We start from the raw sequence: 20,434 nt of genomic DNA, 5'->3' as shown, positions 1-20,434 counted from the left end.
ACCACACCACCACACCACACCACCACCACACCACACCACACCACCACACCAACCACACCACCACACCACCACACCACACCACAGCCACCACACCACACCACAGCTACCACACCACAGCCACCACACCACACCACAGCCACCACACCACAGCCACCTCACCACAGCCACCACACCACAGCCACCACACCACAGCCATCACACCACACCACAGCCACCACACCACAGCCACCTCACCACAGCCACCACACCACACCACAGCTACCACACCACAGCCACCACACCACACCACAGCCACCACACCACAGCCACCTCACCACAGCCACCACACCACACCACAGCACCACCACACCACCACACCACACCACCACACCAACCACACCACACCACCACACCACCACACCACCACACCACACCACACCAACCACACCACCATACCACGCCACCACACCACCACACCACAGCCACCACACCACACCAACCACACCACACCCACCACACCTCACCACAGCCACCACACCACACCTCACCACAGCCACCACACCACAGCCACCTCACCACAGCCACCACACCACAGCCACCACACCACAGCCACCACACCACACCACACCACAGCCACCACACCACAGCCACCACACCACACCACACCACAGCCACCACACCACACCACAGCCACCACACCACAGCCACCACACACACCACAGCCACCACACCTCACCACAGCCACCACACCACAGCCACCACACCACAGCCACCACACCACACCTCACCACAGCCACCACACCACAGCCACCACACCACACCACAGCCACCAAACCACACCACACCACAGCCACCACACCACACCACAGCCACCACACCACACCACAGCCACCACACCACACCACACCACAGCTAGCACACCACAGCCACCACACCACACCACAGCCACCACACCACAGCCACCTCACCACAGCCACCACACCACAGCCACCACACCACACCTCACCACAGCCACCACACCACAGCCACCACACCACACCACAGCCACCACACCACACCACAGCCACCACACCACACCACAGCCACCACACCACACCACAGCCACCACACCACACCACACCACAGCTACCACACCACAGCCACCACACCACACCACAGCCACCACACCACAGCCACCACACCACACCACACCACACCACAGCCACCTCACCACACCACAGCCACCACACCACACCACAGCCACCACACCACACCACACCACAGCCACCTCACCACACCACAGCCACCACACCACAGCCACCACACCACACCACACCACAGCCACCACACCACACCACAGCCACCACACCTCACCACAGCCACCACACCTCACCACAGCCACCACACCACACCACAGCCACCACACCACACCTCACCACAGCCACCACACCACATCCACCTCACCACAGCCACCACACCACAGCCACCACACCACACCTCACCACAGCCACCTCACCACAGCCACCACACCACACCACACCACACCTCACCACAGCCACCACACCACAGCCACCTCACCACAGCCACCACACCACAGCCACCTCACCACAGCCGCCACACCACAGCCACCACACCACACCACAGCCACCACACCACAGCCACCTCACCACACCACACCACACCACACCACAGCCACCTCACCACAGCCACCACACCACACCACAGCCACCACACCACAGCCACCTCACCACACCACACCACACCACAGCCACCACACCACAGCCACCTCACCACACCACACCACACCACACCACAGCCACCTCACCACAGCCACCACACCACAGCCACCACACCACAGCCACCACACCACACCACACCACAGCCACCACACCTCACCACAGCCCCACACCACACCACGCCACACCACAGCCAACACAAGCCAGAACAGCTTCTCTGCACCTTGGCCTCGATTCTACAAGTGTCTGGAGCTCAATCGGAGAGATGCAACAAATTCCATCGTTTGGTGTTTTGTTTGACCGGTGGTGGAAACCGTCTCAGAAGCCGCTCAGTGTTGTTGAGATCTGATGCCTGAGACGGCCATTTCATATGGTTTACATCGTTGTTCATGCTCATCAAACCATTCAATGACCGGTCGTGTCCTGTGGATGGCGGTATTGACCATCCTATGGGGGCATAGCCATGGTAGCCAAACTAATGGCCTGCCCAGCATTTTTATACATGACGCTCAGCATGATGGGATGTTGATTGCTTAAATAACTCAGGGATCACACCTGTGTGGAAGCACCTGCTTTCAATATACTTTGTATCCCTCATTTTCCATTGTTTAGGTAGTTACCACTATTGTCTTTACATTAATAATATTATATCAAGCATTATTGAGCCCAGTACTACTAGCCCAGCTCGGTGTGTGACTAGCGTCATCCCCATATAGTGTTGAGCGCGATGACATGTACTTCCTGTTTGACTCCACCCCCTGTGGTGTGGCCCCACCCCCTCTGATGACACGCGTGTCAGTGACCAGATCCCTCAAGCCAGAGTTCATGTACCCAGGCTTCTGTCCGACTGCATGTTCTCCTGACCTGGAACAACATTTAGAACTCTTTCATCTCACTGTGACCCTGTTCTGGAAAACAAATCTAGAACCTTAGAACACACAGTGCAGTCAAAGTGTTGCCAAATGATCTTGGATCTCTTGATTTTGAATTGATAACTTACTTTCTTCCCTTAATTTCTGATCATGCCTTTTTACTCCTGCTAATCTCAGTTTTCCTCTGAGTCACGCTGGTCAGAGAACCTTAACTAAAAGGACCTAACTTTTAATAGAATGTTTTTATATGTTTTGTTTTTAAATGAGGTATCAGACTGAGATTTTATAAAAACAATCTGTGTTTAGAAATAATCCAAACCTTTTTTAGCAACCACTGTTTCTGATGATGATTTGAATGAATAATATGTTAGTTATTAACACATAAACTTCTAACACTAAATACAGTAATTGTGTTAAACTTGGAATTGACTCATTCGTTGACGAAGTAGTTGATCGACATGAATTTAGCATTATGTCGTGTAAGACAATATAGAGATGTTAGCATTTTCTCCATTATCATGAAATACTTTAAGAACTGACACTATTTAGCTTTCCCTTTCAAACTATTACAAATACTTCCATTTCATCATATATGTACACAGCCAAACCCCAAACAGGTATTCATTTAAATTAAATAACGTTATTGAAAATAAGCTGCATAAGATTTGATTTCTTAAAACAGTTATTTGATTTGAGATCTGGCTGTGTCGGATGTTAGTTATCCTGTGTCTAACTCTTGTTTTACCCCTGCACATTCTGCCGCCCGGCTCTGCGATACAGGGAATTCTGGGATACTTAGGTCCTCCAGGTTAGACTCCATGATGTTTGATGATGATGACCACTGTTGTTCTGTTGTGATAATACTGATCTGTGTTCATATTGAATAGCGGCCATTTTTTTAGCCCGGGTCCCTGATCCGTTTGTACTCTTGTCAACTCCATTGCATTGTTGGAATGACAGCACAAACAGACTGCCACTCGTTTACCACATTGCTGATTTGCTGACCACTCTTCATTTTTCAGGATGGGTTGTGGTGCCTAACAAAGGACTGTGGGCTACACATAAACTGTACACACACAAGAATACACCCCAAAATAAACAAAACACACTTGAACACACACTTTTCTACAGTAACCATAGAGATGGATCAGATAGTGTTATACAGTAACCATAGCGATGGATCAGATAGTGTTCTACAGTAACCATAGAGATGGATCAGATAGTGTTCTACAGTAACCATAGAGATGGATCAAATAGTGTTCTACAGTAACCATAGAGATGAATCAGATAGTGTTCTACAGTAACCATAGAGATGGATCAGATAGATCTAGTTTGAACTCTATGGTTACTAATATTGTTTTTTGTTATAATGTCAGGTTGAGTTGTTTGTTATCCCTGACCTCTGACCTCTGTGTGTGAAGGTCCTCCTGGCCCCGAGGGTCCTCGTGGCCTTGGGGGCAGCGGAGGGACCAAAGGTGAGAAGGGAATCCCTGGATCTTCCGGATCCCCTGGTTTCCCCGGAGCGAAGGGAGAATTGGGATCGCCCGGATTCCCAGTAAGGAACCAAACAACTTCGATCCATAGATATTGATAGCAGGATCAATTCCATTTCAATCATGGACCAAATTGCTTTCATTGATCCTCTCCTCTCAAATATAGATCCTAACCCAGGGAAAGGGGCTATGGGTCGGTTTGGGATTGTGTGAAGTAAATTAGAATTCCATCTGGGATTGTGATGTTACATAACCCATGACCTCTCCCCTATCACGTGACCAGGGTATTCCTGGCCCTCCTGGTGGCAGCGGGCTGAAGGGAGACATTGGACTTCCCGGCGTTCCCGGATTCCCAGGTAAACGAGTAACAGCATTATTACATACGTTTACATTAGCAACAACATTGACATTATCAACACTGACGTTGACTCTCCACTCCTTCCCTCTCCTTCTCTCCTTTCTCTCCTCCCTCTCTCTCCACTCCTTCCCTCTCCCTCTCTCCCCCTCTCCCTCTCTCCTTCCCTCTCCCTCTCTCCTCCATCTCTCTTCACTCCTTCCCTCTCCTTCTCTCCTCCCTCTCTCCTCCTTTTCCCTCTCTCCTCCCTCTCTCTTTCCACTCCTTCTCTCTCCCTTTTTCCTCTCTCTCCCTCTCTCCTCCCTTACTCTCTCTACCTCTCTTTTTTCCACTCCAGGACTAAAGGGAGAATCTGGAAGCCCCGGATCATCCGGTCTGCCTGGAGATCCTGGAGATCCTGGTCCTGCTGGTGAGTCTAGTGTTGCACCTTAAAGGAGAAACACCAGAAAGATGAATGGCTGAAAGCAGTGGGTGTCTGTTAGCGATCACACACACACACACACACACACACACATACACTCTGACCCCCGTCTTTGTTAACTCCAGGAAACCAAGGCGACCCAGGTGTCGCTGCGACCCCCATCATGCTGAAGGGAGAACGTGGCCCCCCTGGCCCTTCAGGTCTGCCAGGCAACCGTGGCTCCCAAGGACCCCCCGGACAGGAGGGACGCTCAGGTCATTGGACTGTCACACCCAGTGTCTGTTTGACACAGGACTTAATTTATAAAGTTACAGTCAGCTTCGTTTTTGCCTGAGAAGGCTTAAAGCTGCAGTTAGCTAGTTACTGGAGGACGCTAGTATTCCCCTCAAATGGAGACCACTCACTGAGTCCTCTGCTCTGTTTCAGGTCAGCCCGGTCAACCAGGGGACCCCGGTCCTGAAGGACCCCCAGGATTCAGTGGAGCCTTCGGCCGCAAGGGAGACACTGGACCCGCCGGACAGCCAGGTAAGATTGCAATCTGGCTCAGGTCCATAGAACACTAATAATGGTTCAAACCTCCTGAACTACATACTCTATGTTACACAGACTTTTCACCTAGTCAGCGCAGTGACTTGAACCAGCAACCTTTCGGTTGCTGGCCCAATGCTCTTAACCGCTAGGCTCCTTCCCGCCCAGACCTAACCTTCCATCTAGCCTACGAATAATGTTTAAAATCTCATGGAGTACATATTCTATGTTACACAGACCTAACCTTCCATTGTGTATGTCAGTCATGTACAGTGCCTGTAAGTATTCAGACCCCTTGACTTTCTTCAGATTTTGTTGCGTTACAGCCTTTTCTAAAATGGATTAAATATATATTATTTTTTTTGCAATCTACACACAATACCCCATAATGACAAAGCGAAAACATGTTTTTAGAAATGTTTGCAAGTTAAAAAATCAAACAGAAATATCTTATTTATGTAAGTATTCTGACCCTTTGCTATGAGACCTTCAATGCTGCAGAAATGTTTTGGTACCCCTCCCCAGATCTGTGCCTCGACACAATCCTGTCTCGGAGCTCTACGGACAATTCATTCAACCTCATGACTTGGTTTTTGCTCTGTCAAGTACTGAGTAAAGGGTCTGATATTTCAGGAGGGTTTTTATACATTTGCAAAATTTTCTAAAAAACCTGTTTTAAGCTTTGTCATTACCAAGTATTGTGTGTCGATTGTTAAGGGGGGAAAACGATTGATTTGTAGAATAAGTCTGTAACGTAACACAATGTGGAAAAAGTCAAGGGGTCTGAATACTTTCTGAATGCACTGTATCATTAGTCAATAGTCATTACAGTACATAGCTCTAGAAGTGTAAATAAACTCCCATCAAGTCAACTTCATTATAGTAGCCTACTGTTCATTGAGTTCTTGATGTTCCTTGTTCTCTGTGTCAATGACTGGGCAGTATAGACAAGATTGAGTCATCAGACAAACCATGATCAAATACAATAGAGGTGCGTTTGATTTAACTTGAAGTTTTCCATTTTTGGGACTATTCCACAGGGTCCACTGTACCGACCAAACTGAACCAAGTATTTGAGGAGTTTTTTTCACGTTTTGGCCCAGGTCTGCCAGAGCAAACCAGAAATAGTTTGGCCAAATGATACTCCATGCTGGAACCATTTATTAAAATGGATTCATATTAATATCAATCATATTCATATTAATGTAATGTTATTATTATTGTCCCCTTTGTCTCATATATCTCTCCTAGTCTCCTACTCTCCAATACATAGCTCAAGAAGAGTCAAATAAACTAAAATCAAGTAAACTATAGTATTGTTCATTAAGTGTATTGAGTTGTTTAATGTCCATTCTATCCCCTGTTCTCAGGTCAGCGTGGGTACCCAGGTCCCACTGGTTCCGATGGTCAGCAGGGCCCCCCAGGTAACCCCGGCTCAGCCTCTGTGACCCATGGCTTCCTGATCTCGAGACACAGCCAGGCTGAATATGTCCCTATCTGCCCCGAAGGGACCAGCCTCATCTACGACGGGTTCTCTCTGCTCTACGTACAGGGCAACGAGAGGGCACACGGACAGGACCTAGGTAAGACACACACACACGCACAGAGAGTAGTGAGAGGGCGCACAGACATGACATGGGTAAGACACACACACAGAGAGAGAGTAATGAGAGGGCACACGGACAGGACCTAGGTAAGACACACACACAGAGAGTAATGAGAGGGCACACAGACATGACCTGGGTAAGACACACACACACACAGAGAGAGAGAGAGTAATGAGAGGGCACACAGACATGACCTGGGTAAGAATGGAGACTGGAGATACACGATGACTTTCATGAACACAGATGGTTGTTGTTGTGAGAGAAGCAACTCACAGTATTAACCTCAAATCGTCTCTTCACTTATTTTTTCCTGTTTTCTTCTGTTCTCTTTCCTCCCCTCCCTCTTTCCTCTCCTCACTCCCTCTCTCGTCTCATTTGTCAGGTACTGCTGGTAGTTGCCTGCGTCGGTTCAGCACCATGCCATTCATGTTCTGTAACATCAACAACGTGTGTAACTTCGCCTCCCGTAACGACTACTCCTATTGGCTGTCTACACCCATGCCCATGCCCATGAGTATGGCCCCCATCACCGGAGAAGGCATCAAACCTTTCATCAGCAGGTAGGGAGGGAGGGAGAGGGGGAGGAAGGAAGGGAGGGAGAGAAGGATGGAAGGATAGGGAGGGAGGGAGGGAGGGAGGGAGGGAGGGAGGGAGGGAGGGAGGGAGGGAGGGAGGGAGGGAGGGAGGGAGGGAGGGAGGGAGGGAGGGAGGGAGGGAGGGAGGGAGGGAATAGGGGACTATGATTTGATAACATCTAAGGGTGTTTTCACACTTGGTCCAATTGAGAATTTTTTTTGTGAACTCAGTGCATTTTTTTAGTGCAGGGTAAACACTCTAAGTGAATTCAGACCCTCAAAAGAACCCCTGAAGCTGAGACAATCTCGAGAGGAGGTCTGAGATCGGTTTGCTTGATTAGGGCAATGTGTAAACAAAGCTCCCCAGGTTCGCTTGTCATTATTCCTGCACCACACACTAGACTACCGCAACACTGTTTCCCCTGACATAACCCCTCACACTAGACTACTGACATAACCCCTCACACTAGACTACCGCAACACTGTTTCCCCTGACATAACCCCTCACACTAGACTACTGACATAAACCCTCACACTAGACTACTGACATAAACCCTCACACTAGACTACTGACATAACGCCTCACACTAGACTACTGACATAAACCCTCACACTAGACTACTGACATAAACCCTCACACTAGACTACTGACATAACGCCTCACACTAGACTACTGACATAAACCCTCACACTAGACTACTGACATAAACCCTCACACTAGACTACTGACATAAACCCTCACACTAGACTACTGACATAAACCCCTCACACTAGACTACTGACATAAACCCTCACACTAGACTACTGACATAAACCCTCACACTAGACTACTGACATAACCCCTCACACTAGACTACCGCAACACTGTTTCCCCTGACATAACCCCTCACACTAGACTACTGACATAAACCCCTCACACTAGACTACTGACATAACGCCTCACACTAGACTACTGACATAAACCCCTCACACTAGACTACTGACATAACGCCTACAGCATTATTTCATCTGCAGTTATTCTTCTGCTATTTAATCTGTTACCAATAATATTTACATGTAATATTGATGTAAAATGTCAATATTATCTTCTGATTACAATGATTATGTCTAATCTTTTAACTAAATGCAATGTTTTTCAAGGGTTCAGGGAACAGAACCGAAAACCGTAAAATAACACGATTATTTGAGCAACAGAACCCGAACCCCAAATGAAACTTATATATAGTGTTCTGGAACATAACCGTCTGTCACTCAGAAAGTTCTTCCAGTGTCAGCCTGCCAGTTGGAAGTCTTTGCCAGTGGGTGTACAATACGTGTAGGCTACCTGCCCCTCCCCCTCAGAAGTATAGGTTACTGTAGCCCCTCCCCTCAGAAGCATAGGTTACTGTAGCCCCTCCCCTCAGAAGTATAGGTTACTGTAGCCCCTCCCCTCAGAAGTATAGGTTACTGTAGCCCCTCCCCTCAGAAGCATAGATTACTGTAGCCCCTCCCCTCAGAAGTATAGGTTACTGTAGCCCCTCCCCTCAGAAGTATAGGTTACTGTAGCCCCTCCCCTCAGAAGTATAGGTTTCTGTAGCCCCTCCCCTCAGAAGCATAGATTACTGTAGCCCCTCCCCCTCAGAAGTATAGGTTACTGTAGCCCCTCCCCCTCGGAAGCATAGATTACTGTAGCCCCACCCCCTCGGAAACATATATTACTGTAGCCCCTCCCCTCAGAAGCATAGGTTACTGTAGCCCCTCCCTTCAGAAGCATAGGTTACTGTTGCCCCTCCCCTCGGAAGTATAGGTTACTGTTGCCCCTCCCCTCGGAAGTATAGGTTACTGTTGCCCCTCCCCTCGGAAGTATAGGTTACTGTTGCCCCTCCCCTCGGAAGCATAGGTTACTGTAGCCCCACCCCCTCGGAAGCATAGATGACTGTAGCCCCTCCCCCTCCGAAGCATAGGTTACTGTAGCCCCTCCCCTCAGAAGCATAGGTTACTTTAGCCCCTCCCCCTCTGAATCAGGTTACTGTAGCCCCTCCCCCTCAGAAGCATAGGTTACTGTAGCCCCTCCCCTCTGAATCAGGTTACTGTAGCCCCTTCTCCTCAGAAGCATAGATGACTGTAGCCCCTCCCCCTCAGAAGCATAGGTTACTGTAGCCCCTCCCCCTCTGAATCAGGTTACTGTAGCCCCTTCCCCTCAGAAGCATAGATGACTGTAGCCCCTCCCCCTCAGAAGCATAGGTTACTGTAGCCCCTCCCCCTCTGAATCAGGTTACTGTAGCCCCTCCCCCTCAGAAGCATAGGTTACTGTAGCCCCTCCCCCTATGAATCAGGTTACTGTAGCCTACTGACAATGTTACAAGCGTAATTCAGAAATTAGGGAGAGATGTTTAATTAGAGAAGAATGGACTTACTTTATCATTACTAGTTAAGGATACTATAATTATCACGTTTCACATTGGATTTATTTACTACAAAAATGTAAGACGTGTTTTTAATTTTAGTGCTGCTTTGCACACACAAGTTTGTTAGATAGCTAGCTAACATTTTTTCTGGTCCAAAGTTAAACCAACACAAAAGTTCAAAGACATTCAAAGTTCCTCCATAAAAGCCACTCCTCGGTAGGTGTAATTCTGTGGACCTAATTCAGATAATGCATTCCCCAAACAAGATGCAGAGTGCTTCAAGACAAGCTTCCTCCATCCTCTCTCGCTCGCACCTCCATTATTATGAAACCACGCTGTTGCAGCAAAATACAACTTGCTCTTAACAACTTTCCTATACAGATGAAATCCCTTACCCGCTCCACAGCAAGCTGCTCTGTCCACACGGATTGGTGAAGTCATTTAATGTCACGCTAAATGTAAAATATATATATATTTCAGAGGTGTAAAAAATAACCGAAAGGTACAATATAAAACCAGCCTTTTTTTTGGTTTGGATCGGATCAAAAGTGTAATTTGCTGGTTGGAACAGTGGAACTGAATGAAAAATAATGATTCTGCTCAGAACTAAATGATAGAACAATTATGTTGGTTCCAAGTAGGTCAGTGGAGGCTGCTGAGGGGAGGACGGCTCATAATAACGGCCGGAACGGAGCCAATGGAATGGCATCAAACACCTGGAAACCATGGAAACCACTCCACAGATTCCGCTCCAGCCATTACCATGAGCCCGTCCTCCCCCATTAAGGTCCCACCAACCTCCATGTGAACTAGGTACATCTGGCTGTACGGTCACACGTTCTGATGGAATGGCTTGTCCTGGGCTTTTACCTTGTACATTGAGTGAATGCTGTTGGGGGGAAAAGAATGTATTGGTTCCTTTTCTAAACATAACAATGTGAATGCAAAGAGGACTCAGACCATCAACTAGGTGAAGTGAGCTGGCAACAGAGTCTGGCAAACTTTGATTCAAAAGTAAAGGCAGTGTGAGCGTTAAGATATATGAGACTAGATGTTAAAAGCGTGTGTTTAACTCCTCTGTGTGTGTTATTAGGTGTGCAGTGTGTGAGGCCCCTGCCATGGTGATCGCTGTACACAGTCAAACCATTCAGATCCCCACCTGCCCCAGCGACTGGGAACCACTGTGGATTGGATACTCCTTCATGATGGTACACACAGACACACACTCTCACTCACACACACACACTCACACACTCACTCACTCACTCACTCACTCACAGATACACACACATGCCAACCAACCCTTGCCAAAGAACACATGAATCAAGTTTTACATTTTAAATGTGTTAACAACACATATTCAAAGCCCACTATATCCACACACAACTTCCTCTTTATTTCACTCTTCTTCTTCTCTCTCTCCCTCCCTCTCTAACAGCACACCAGTGCAGGTGCTGAGGGCTCTGGTCAGGCTCTGGCCTCTCCTGGCTCCTGTCTAGAGGAGTTCCGGAGCTCTCCCTTCATCGAGTGTCACGGCCGAGGGACCTGCAACTACTATGGCAACACATACAGCTTCTGGCTGGCCACTGTCGACCAATCAGAAATGTTCAGGTACCATCAATCAATCGACCAATGATTTTCCAAACAGGAAATGTTTAGGTACAAGACACTGAGGTTGCTACTGAAATAGCACCCTATTCCCTATATAGTGCACTAGCTATAACTGGAAGTGCTAGCTAAACAGATTGGTTATTTTCATATACGATGTAAAGATCCCAGTGATCATACAGTGATGCCAACCCCTGACCTCTAACCCCTGTCCCATAACAGGAAGCCACAGTCAGAGACGCTGAAGGCAGGTAACCTATCAACACGCATTAGCCGCTGTGTGGTCTGTATGAAGAGTACGTAACAGCGCGGTGGCAACCATTGCCGGGGACGACCGACAACGACAATGGCGGCAGGCGGGCGGAGTGGGGGTGATGTTGACGTCTCCGTGAGAACAAGGTGGACCTCCAATGGTGCATTGTCTTCCGGAAACAGCAACTTCATTGGTGCTACTGTGCAACACAGCAAGAAAAGAAAAAATTGTTGATAAAATGAAATTTATTTAATCTTTTATTCTTTTTACTTACCTCAAGTACGTCAAAAAGAAACACACAAAATCCACAAAAGGTACCATGGTGAATGTGTGACAAAAGTGCATTTTGTTGAAATTTTTTCTGTATTTCGCAGAGAATATATATATATATATATATATATAAAGTGTTATCAATAATGGTAACACTTCATTTTAAGGGGTCCTTATTACAGTGTAATTAAATGTGTAATTGTGCTGTATCAAATATTGTATTTAATTGTAATAACTCATAGTTACACTGTAATAACAACATGTAACTGGTGATCATTTCAGTCTGTAATTACAGGGGTGTAACAACAAATGCTTGTTACCATGCTTGTTACCATGCTTGTTACCATGCTTACCATGCTTGTTACCATGCTTACCATGCTTGTTACCGTGCATACCATGCTTGTTACCATGCTTACCATGCTTGTTACCATGCTTACCATGCTTGTTACCGTGCTTACCATGCTTGTTACCGTGCTTACCATGCTTGTTACCGTGCTTACCATGCTTGTTACTGTGCTTACCATGCTTGTTACCATGCTTACCATGCTTGTTACCATGCTTACCATGCTTGTTACCATGCTTACCATGCTTGTTACCATGCTTGTTACCATGCTTGTTACCATGCTTGTTACCGTGCTTACCATGCTTGTTACCGTGCTTACCATGCTTGTTACTGTGCTTACCATGCTTGTTACCGTGCTTGTTACCATGCTTACCATGCTTGTTACCATGCTTACCATGCTTGTTACTGTGCTTACCATGCTTGTTACTGTGCTTACCATGCTTGTTACCATGCTTGTTACCATGCTTACCATGCTTGTTACCGTGCTTACCATGCTTGTTACTGTGCTTACCATGCTTGTTACCGTGCTTACCATGCTTGTTACCATGCTTACCATGCTTGTTACCATGCTTACCATGCTTGTTACCATGCTTACCATGCTTGTTACCATGCTTGTTACAAATGGGAAAGTCTCCACTAAATTCACCAATAAGTGTTAACTGTCACAAGGTTGTAATCTCTTCTGGACAGATGTTCTGGGTCCAAGATTACAAAGTTTGGAGGCTCAATAGGCTCTAATTACCTACCCGTGAAGGCGCACACTTCAAAATCTCCGCTCGTTGTTGTTAGCAGTTTCCCCCCCAAAAAGTGTATCAACTTGGTTGAGTTTCCAAAAAACAGATCAGGTATAGGACAACCTCACTGACTGGAGTCTACCATATGGGTGTCATACCAGATTATAATATATATTTCACTTACAATGATTGTGTATGTTGTCCATTATGTGAGAGGATAAACCCACAAGTACACCGTGGACTACAGATAATATAAGTACAAGTACAATGTAATTACTGTTACTAAGGATTTCAGAACGTTAAAATGAAGTGTATCTTGATGGATACTTACTTGTAATTAACGTGTACTTATATAGTACATTGCCCATCCTGACAGCTTGGACCTCATTATAATGCTTCTGGAAACACCATCAATGTGAGAAAATAAACACACTAGTACACAACAGAGTACATGTAATATATGTATAAGTACAATGTAATTATTTCTGCTAGCTAATCCAAAAAATCTCACAAGATTGCATGGAAAGTCTATTCCGTAGATGGTAAAAAAAACTAGCTCGCAAGCCTAGTTGGTAGGCCCAATAACAACGCCAGCTAACATTTGCTAGCTAGCTAGCTAGCCAACACAAGGCCAGCTAACTACCTATGTTAAATCGTGCATCAGAATTCATGTATCCAAAAAGGGTAGAACAAATTGCATGGAAAACGTACTTTCTCTCTCCTGTGTTGATGTTTTTGACCTACAACACTTATGGGTTTTTTTCGCGTAAATCTTTCATGTCTGGATTTGTGCACAATGACCTTCTCGACCCTGTTTTTTGCACACTGTTACATGATGTCAGCGTCAACACGTGGGCACGTTCGAGGTCATTATTTTGAGCATGTTGCACAAATGGGAAGATTTTGACATGATGCTTTAATTCCTGCAACAAAAAAAAGTATAATTGCACCAATGCATCCCATCTAAACGTGAGAATGTTCCTCAACAGCAAAACCCAAAGTTACATGATGGAATAAGAGTTTGTCTTATGACCATTTTAAGTGCATTTATATTTTATATATTATTTTATATTTATTTATATTTCTATAAACCCCTATTCAACCAAGCTTAATAGGCTTTGGCACGAATGACTTATCTCACAATTTTAACCATAACTGTTTATGTGTCTAAAAATGTTTAATCGAGGGTTAAAGTAATTGACCAATTGTCAAATGCGCCATTAAATAACTTCACAATGTTTTTGATGTGAACCATTTGGGAACCCTTTGTTGCCGTTGGACCTGGGTATCAGACTCCAGATCTTTATTTGCATAGTTGTGTCAATGTAGTGGTCGGTTTTTAATTGGCTAACACTTATCACATGGTTTGTGCAGGCTGAAATATGGTGCGTTGGGATACTTTTGGAAACTGTAACATCTATAACAAGCATGGTAACAACCATTGGTTGTTACACCCCTGTGTTGTAACAACAATTACCACCAGTTACATATTGTTATCACCGTGTAACTATAAGTTAGTTATTACAATTAACTACAATATTTGATACAGTGTAATTACATATGTGATTACACTGTAATAAGGACCCGTTAAAATGAAATGTTACCAAAATAATACATGTGGATTTTTGGTTATTGGCACAGACGAGGTACATCATTTTGTTTTTAGACAGATGTCCTATTTTTTTAGTTTTTAGTATTTTTTGTTTTGTTGTTACCAAATCGGCACTTTGACCTCGGAACATCAAAGAGAACAGATGCACTGATGAGCCTTCTTAGCAAGACTGATTATTTTCTAGGCTTACATTTTTTATGAATCTTTCCATTGTTCTTTTTTATAAAAAAAATAATAATAAATTCTCCTTGGTGCTATTAACTAACAATGCCGTGTCTCTCCCAGCCTGTTAACTACTGGCCTTATTTCTCTTCATGTAAGTAATTCAATGTGTATATTATGTAAGACATAAAATAGGTATTTAGCTATAATACGAATTTCTGGGTTATTTTTGTTTGTTATTTTTGCTTCACTCATTGCATTGATTCATGGATTCATTAATTCACTCATTCACTCACAAATATTGTACAAAGTATGGCATCAATAAATGAAACAGTATTTTATATATATATATAGAAAAAAAAGTATAATTATATCAACTTTATTTAGATACGGGCGTGAGATTTTTTCATCATTCATTTATTTTATCTCCAAAAGGTCAAATTTTTTTCCCCATTTCACAAAACTAATGACTGTTGTCCTCCTCCTGACAACAGAAGTGTTTCCCGCTCAACCAATCAAAGACCCTATCCTATGATGATGTACTGTGTATGATAATGCCAATCACTCAAGCTTTTGTATTCGATTTTTACTAGTAATCTATCGTTGAATGCAATAATAGGTTGATAATTAAATCCACTCCACACCTTAATAGAAAATGACTTAAGTAAAAGTGATAGTCACTCAATAAAATACTACTTGAGTAATAGTCTAAAAGTATTTGGTTTTAAATAAATAATTTCAAATTCCTTATATTAAGTAAACCAGATGGCACAAATATTTTTTTTCTTTTTTTACGGGTACCCAGGGGCACACTCCAACAATCAGACATCATTTACAAACTAAGCATGTGGGTTTAGTGAGTCTGCCAGATCAGAGGCAGTAGGGATGACCAGGGATGTTTTCTTGAAAGGGCGTGAATTGGACCATATTCCTGTCGAAATGTAAGGAGTACTTTTGGGCGTTAGGGAGAATATATGGAGTAAAAAATACATGATTTTCTTTAGGAATGTAGTCGAGTAAAAGTTGTCCGAAATATAAATTGTAAAGTACAGATACCAAAAAAAAAGTAGTACTTTAAAGTATTTTTAATTAAGTATTTTACACCACCGATTAATTCACATCTTTACTCTGGTCTACGTTGTCCCACTATGAACTGCCGGTAGTACGTTGCGTATTGTTATGTACTGCAAGAATAGAATTGAATAGAATTTGGTCTATTCTTTCTTTTTCTATTCTTCAGCCAATGAGGAGAGCTGTATGGAATGATTCTTCCTGTGATGTTTTTCCAAACTACTTTTTCATTATTATTGTAATGTACTACTGGGGTGTGAAAAAATTATATTAATTTCAGAAATCTATTGTTGTTTTTGTTTATTTCATGTTATATTATTCAGAAGTTGTCATAAACTTTCAAGACTGAAAAATAAACCCAAAGTCCGTCGTTTTGTGTGCAAATATTTCCCCCCTATCTTGAAAGTGCACACTATTTTGGAAGTGCACACTGTCTTGGAAGTGCCGTTAAAGATTAGGGAGGATGATTTTTGTTTTTCATGAGCATGGCCTTATTTCTATTACAATAATCAATAAGGAAGTGGCAGAGCAATTAATACACAGTGCATCTTTAAGTAAAAGTAGAACAAAAATGCTACGAAATATAGCTAGCTCTCTCTATCTCGCTTGTTTCTCCTTCAACTTTTGTAATGTTTCACTATTTCTATTTGTATTAAATTCACTTATGAGGATGGTCCTCGCCCTTCCTCCTTTGAGGAGCCTCCATTGCTGTTAGCAGTACGTTGACTAATGTGCTTTTGTGCAATGTCTTATCAACATGCCTGCAGCTCACACAATACACTTTAATCCTGCACTGCCAAGATTCAAGGAGACATTGACTGTGCTAGACAATCACTAGAGATATGATAGCATATCATAGAATGGAGTAGAATTACTGTCTGTAAATCAATGTTGTAATTCACACCATTCTGTACGGTGGGGGGTACACCACTTTGCTATGGGAGAAGCTGTAATGTCTCAAAGCCATCACTTGAGGGAGAAAGATGAAGGCGGTAGGGAACAGTGGATCAACGTCAGTCCCTAAATAACATTTAAAAAGCTAATGAATTAATCTAAATTAGCTTACATATACCTAAATAGCCCTTATTAAACAAAACCAATACAACACAAATAGATCATTAAACCACACTGCAGTCTGTTTTGATTCCTGATATAGTTATTACCTATAATCCTATTACTATTGTCCTCAGGTAACGTTAAAGCTACCTGTCTGTTTCTCACAATAGGTCTTTAACTCTAATATTAGACCCATTACAGGCTCATTGAGTAGCGTAGAATGATGAATGAATCCTTTGTTAAGGACTTGGGCTTGGAAGGAGGTGACAGTACATGTCTCTCTATGGCCCCATACATACTCAGGTTGTACAAGTGATGTAGCCTACAAAGCATTTGACACAACGGTTTTGGTACACCGAATATTGGGGTTTGTGATACAATGTGGTCTGCGCCAACATTTTGACACAACCATTGTGCAGTGTCTCCACAATGTGTGGGATAGCCCAGCCATAGAGCAGTTGAGGCAAGCCCCAGGTGGAATTGGTACATATTTAGGATAATAGGATAGGGTAATAGGGTAATAGGCTAGGATAATAGAATAGGGTAATAGGATAGAGTAATAGGCTAGGATAATATGATAGGGTAATAGGCCAGTGTAATCGGGTAATAGACTAGGATAATAGGATAGGGTAATAGGATAATAGGCTAGGATAATAGAATAGGGTAATAGGGTAATATGCCAGGGTAATAGGCTAATAGGCTAGGATAATAGGATAGGATAATAGGATAGAGTAATAGGCTAGGATAATATGATAGGGTAATAGGCCAGTGTAATCGGGTAATAGACTAGGATAATAGGATAGGGTAATAGGATAATAGGCCAGGGTAATAGGGTAATAGGCTAGGATAATAGAATAGGGTAATAGGGTAATATGCCAGGGTAATAGGCTAATAGGCTAGGATAATAGGATAGGATAATAGGATAGAGTAATAGGCTAGGATAATATGATAGGGTAATAGGCCAGTGTAATCGGGTAATAGACTAGGATAATAGGATAGGGTAATAGGATAATAGGCCAGGGTAATAGGGTAATAGACTAGGGTAATAGACTAAGATAATAGGCCAGGGTCATAGGGTAATAGGCTAGGATAATAGACTAAGATAATAGGCTAGGATAATATGCCAGGGTAATAGGTTAATAGTCTAGGATAATAGGCTAGGTTAATAGGCCAGGGTACTAGGCTAGGTTAATAGTCTAGGATAATAGGCTAGGTTAATAGTCTAGGATAATAGGCTAGGTTAATAGTCTAGGATAATAGGCTAGGTTAATAGTCTAGGATAATAGGCTAGGTTAATAGTCTAGGATAATAGGCTAGTTAGCAGTTAAGATCAGTTAAGAGCGTTGGGCCAGTAACAAAAAAGGGCTCTGATTCGAATCCCCGAGCTGACTAGGTGAAAATTCTGTCGATGTCCAGTTGAGCAAGGCACTTAATTACTCATGTAGTTCGCTCTGGATAAGAGCGTCTGCTAAATGACTGAAATGCCAAATTGGCAAATCGTGCTGTTAAGACACTGATGTCCTTTGCAACCACATACCCATGTGAGAGTGGATTCTCGGCCCTCACTAGCATGAAAACTAAATACAGGCACAGACTGTGTGTGGAAAGTTATTTAAGACTGAGACTCTCTCTAATACAACCCAACGTTGCAGAGTTATGTGCATCCTTTCAAGCACACCCTTCTCATTAACCTGTGGTGAATTATTCACAATTTTTATGAAAAAACAAGGTTTATCTGTAAAATGGCTAAATAAAGAGCAAATTATTGATTATTATTATATTATTATATGTGCACTGATCCTATAAGAGCTCTTTGTTACTTCCCACGTGACAAAAACTCACTCATTCTAATAAATGTATCGTATAGTGTGTGTGTGTGCTTACAATGATGTCTAAAAACGACATTTGTGAGTGCGCTGACCCTGGTTCTAGAGGGGGTACAGATGACCCTGGTGCTAGAGGGGGTACAGCTGACCCTGGTGCTAGAGGGTTACAGCTGACCCTGGTGCTAGAGGGGGTACAGCTGACCCTGGTGCTAGAGGGGTACAGCTGACCCTGGTGCTAGAGGGGGTACAGCTGGAGGTTGAATGTTTGAAGGGGTACGGGACTATAAAAAGTTTGGGAATCACTGGTCTAGGCCCTATAGGTAATAGGCTTGGAGAATCCAGTTCTTAGAAGGATATCTTTCAAATGTAGATTATATATGAATTAATGAATTTCGTGACTGCAGTTTGGGAATGAGGCTTCACACAAACACGAAGCCACACACACGCGGTAAAATAAGAAGATTACATGATTGTCTATTGTCAACAGGAAACGGAAATATTTGTATCTTTTGGATTTAATCCCAACTCTCCCAAAACACACACATAATCCCTGTTTATACCAGGTGCTAACATGCATCATGTGTCCTGATCTTGTACACATTCTGATTCAGACCACATTTGTAGACAGCTGTGTAGACGTTTATTAATATAGCTGATTTTGATAACCCTCTGTTCCACTGGTTCCCCTCTAGTTTTCTCAGAAACAATGGCATTAGAACAATGCTCTTATCCCATCCTGGATCTGAGGACAAACAGGTAAGAGGCTTGAGGGGTCAAGTTCCTGGAAGTATGGCTAGTTTCCTATAGCAGGTTGATTCCTATAGCAAGTTGATTCCTATAGCAGGTTAATTGCTATAGCAGGTTGATTCCTACAGTAAGTTGATTCCTATAGCAGGTTGATTCCTATAGCAGGTCGATTCCTACAGCAGGTCGATTCCTACAGCAGGTCGATTCCTACAGCAAGTTGATTCCTACAGTAAGTTGATTCCTATAGCAGGATGTTTCCTACAACAGGTCGATTCCTACAGCAGGTCGATTCCTACAGCAGGTCGATTCCTACAGCAAGTTGATTCCTACAGTAAGTTGATTCCTAATAGCAGGATGTTTTCTACAACAGGTTGATTCCTATAGCAGGTCAATTCCTACAGCAGGTCGATTCCTACAGCAGGTCGATTCCTACAGCAGGTCGATTCCTTCAGCAGGATGATTCCTATTGCAGGATGATTCATATTGCAGGTTGATTCCTATAGCAGGTTGATTCCTATAGCAGGTTGATTCCTATAGCAGGTTGTGTCTGGTTGCGAACCCGGGTCTCCGGAGTGAGAAACAGTCACTTAACCAACTGAGCCACAAATAGCCGGCAGAACCAAGAAGACACAGCAGTACTTGAGACAGTGTTTTAATAAAGTAAAAAGGAAAGTCCTTCAGGCAAACACATAACTCCACAACGTCAAAAGGAATTCCACGAGAACAAAGGTAATCCTCCAGGACAAAAAGGTAAATCCACAAGGTGGTAGGTATAGCATGAAAAAAAAGCCTCAAAATATACTCAAAAATAAATAAACAA

The 20,434-nt window shown here is 43.8% G+C and overlaps 1 protein-coding gene across 1 annotated transcript in view; it reads left to right on the top strand.

Annotated features, from left to right (window-relative positions):
- The window catches only part of LOC135510317 (collagen alpha-5(IV) chain-like), a 106,385-nt gene extending 90,030 nt beyond the window's left edge, over nt 1-16,355 (top strand). Inside the window, 10 exon segments of the mRNA XM_064931154.1 lie at nt 3,988-4,121; nt 4,343-4,415; nt 4,752-4,823; nt 4,961-5,089; nt 5,262-5,360; nt 6,734-6,946; nt 7,353-7,530; nt 11,026-11,140; nt 11,371-11,543; nt 11,763-16,355. Of these exon segments, the coding sequence (XP_064787226.1) occupies nt 3,988-4,121; nt 4,343-4,415; nt 4,752-4,823; nt 4,961-5,089; nt 5,262-5,360; nt 6,734-6,946; nt 7,353-7,530; nt 11,026-11,140; nt 11,371-11,543; nt 11,763-11,844 (1,268 nt within the window). The 3' untranslated portion in view covers nt 11,845-16,355.
- Nucleotides 16,356-20,434: the final 4,079 nt, after the last annotated feature.

This window comes from Oncorhynchus masou, chromosome 23 (assembly GCF_036934945.1).
Source record: "Oncorhynchus masou masou isolate Uvic2021 chromosome 23, UVic_Omas_1.1, whole genome shotgun sequence".
Lineage (NCBI taxonomy): Eukaryota > Metazoa > Chordata > Actinopteri > Salmoniformes > Salmonidae > Oncorhynchus > Oncorhynchus masou.
The sequence above is the reverse complement of the archived record's forward strand: the minus strand, read 5'-3'. Positions and strand labels throughout refer to the sequence as shown.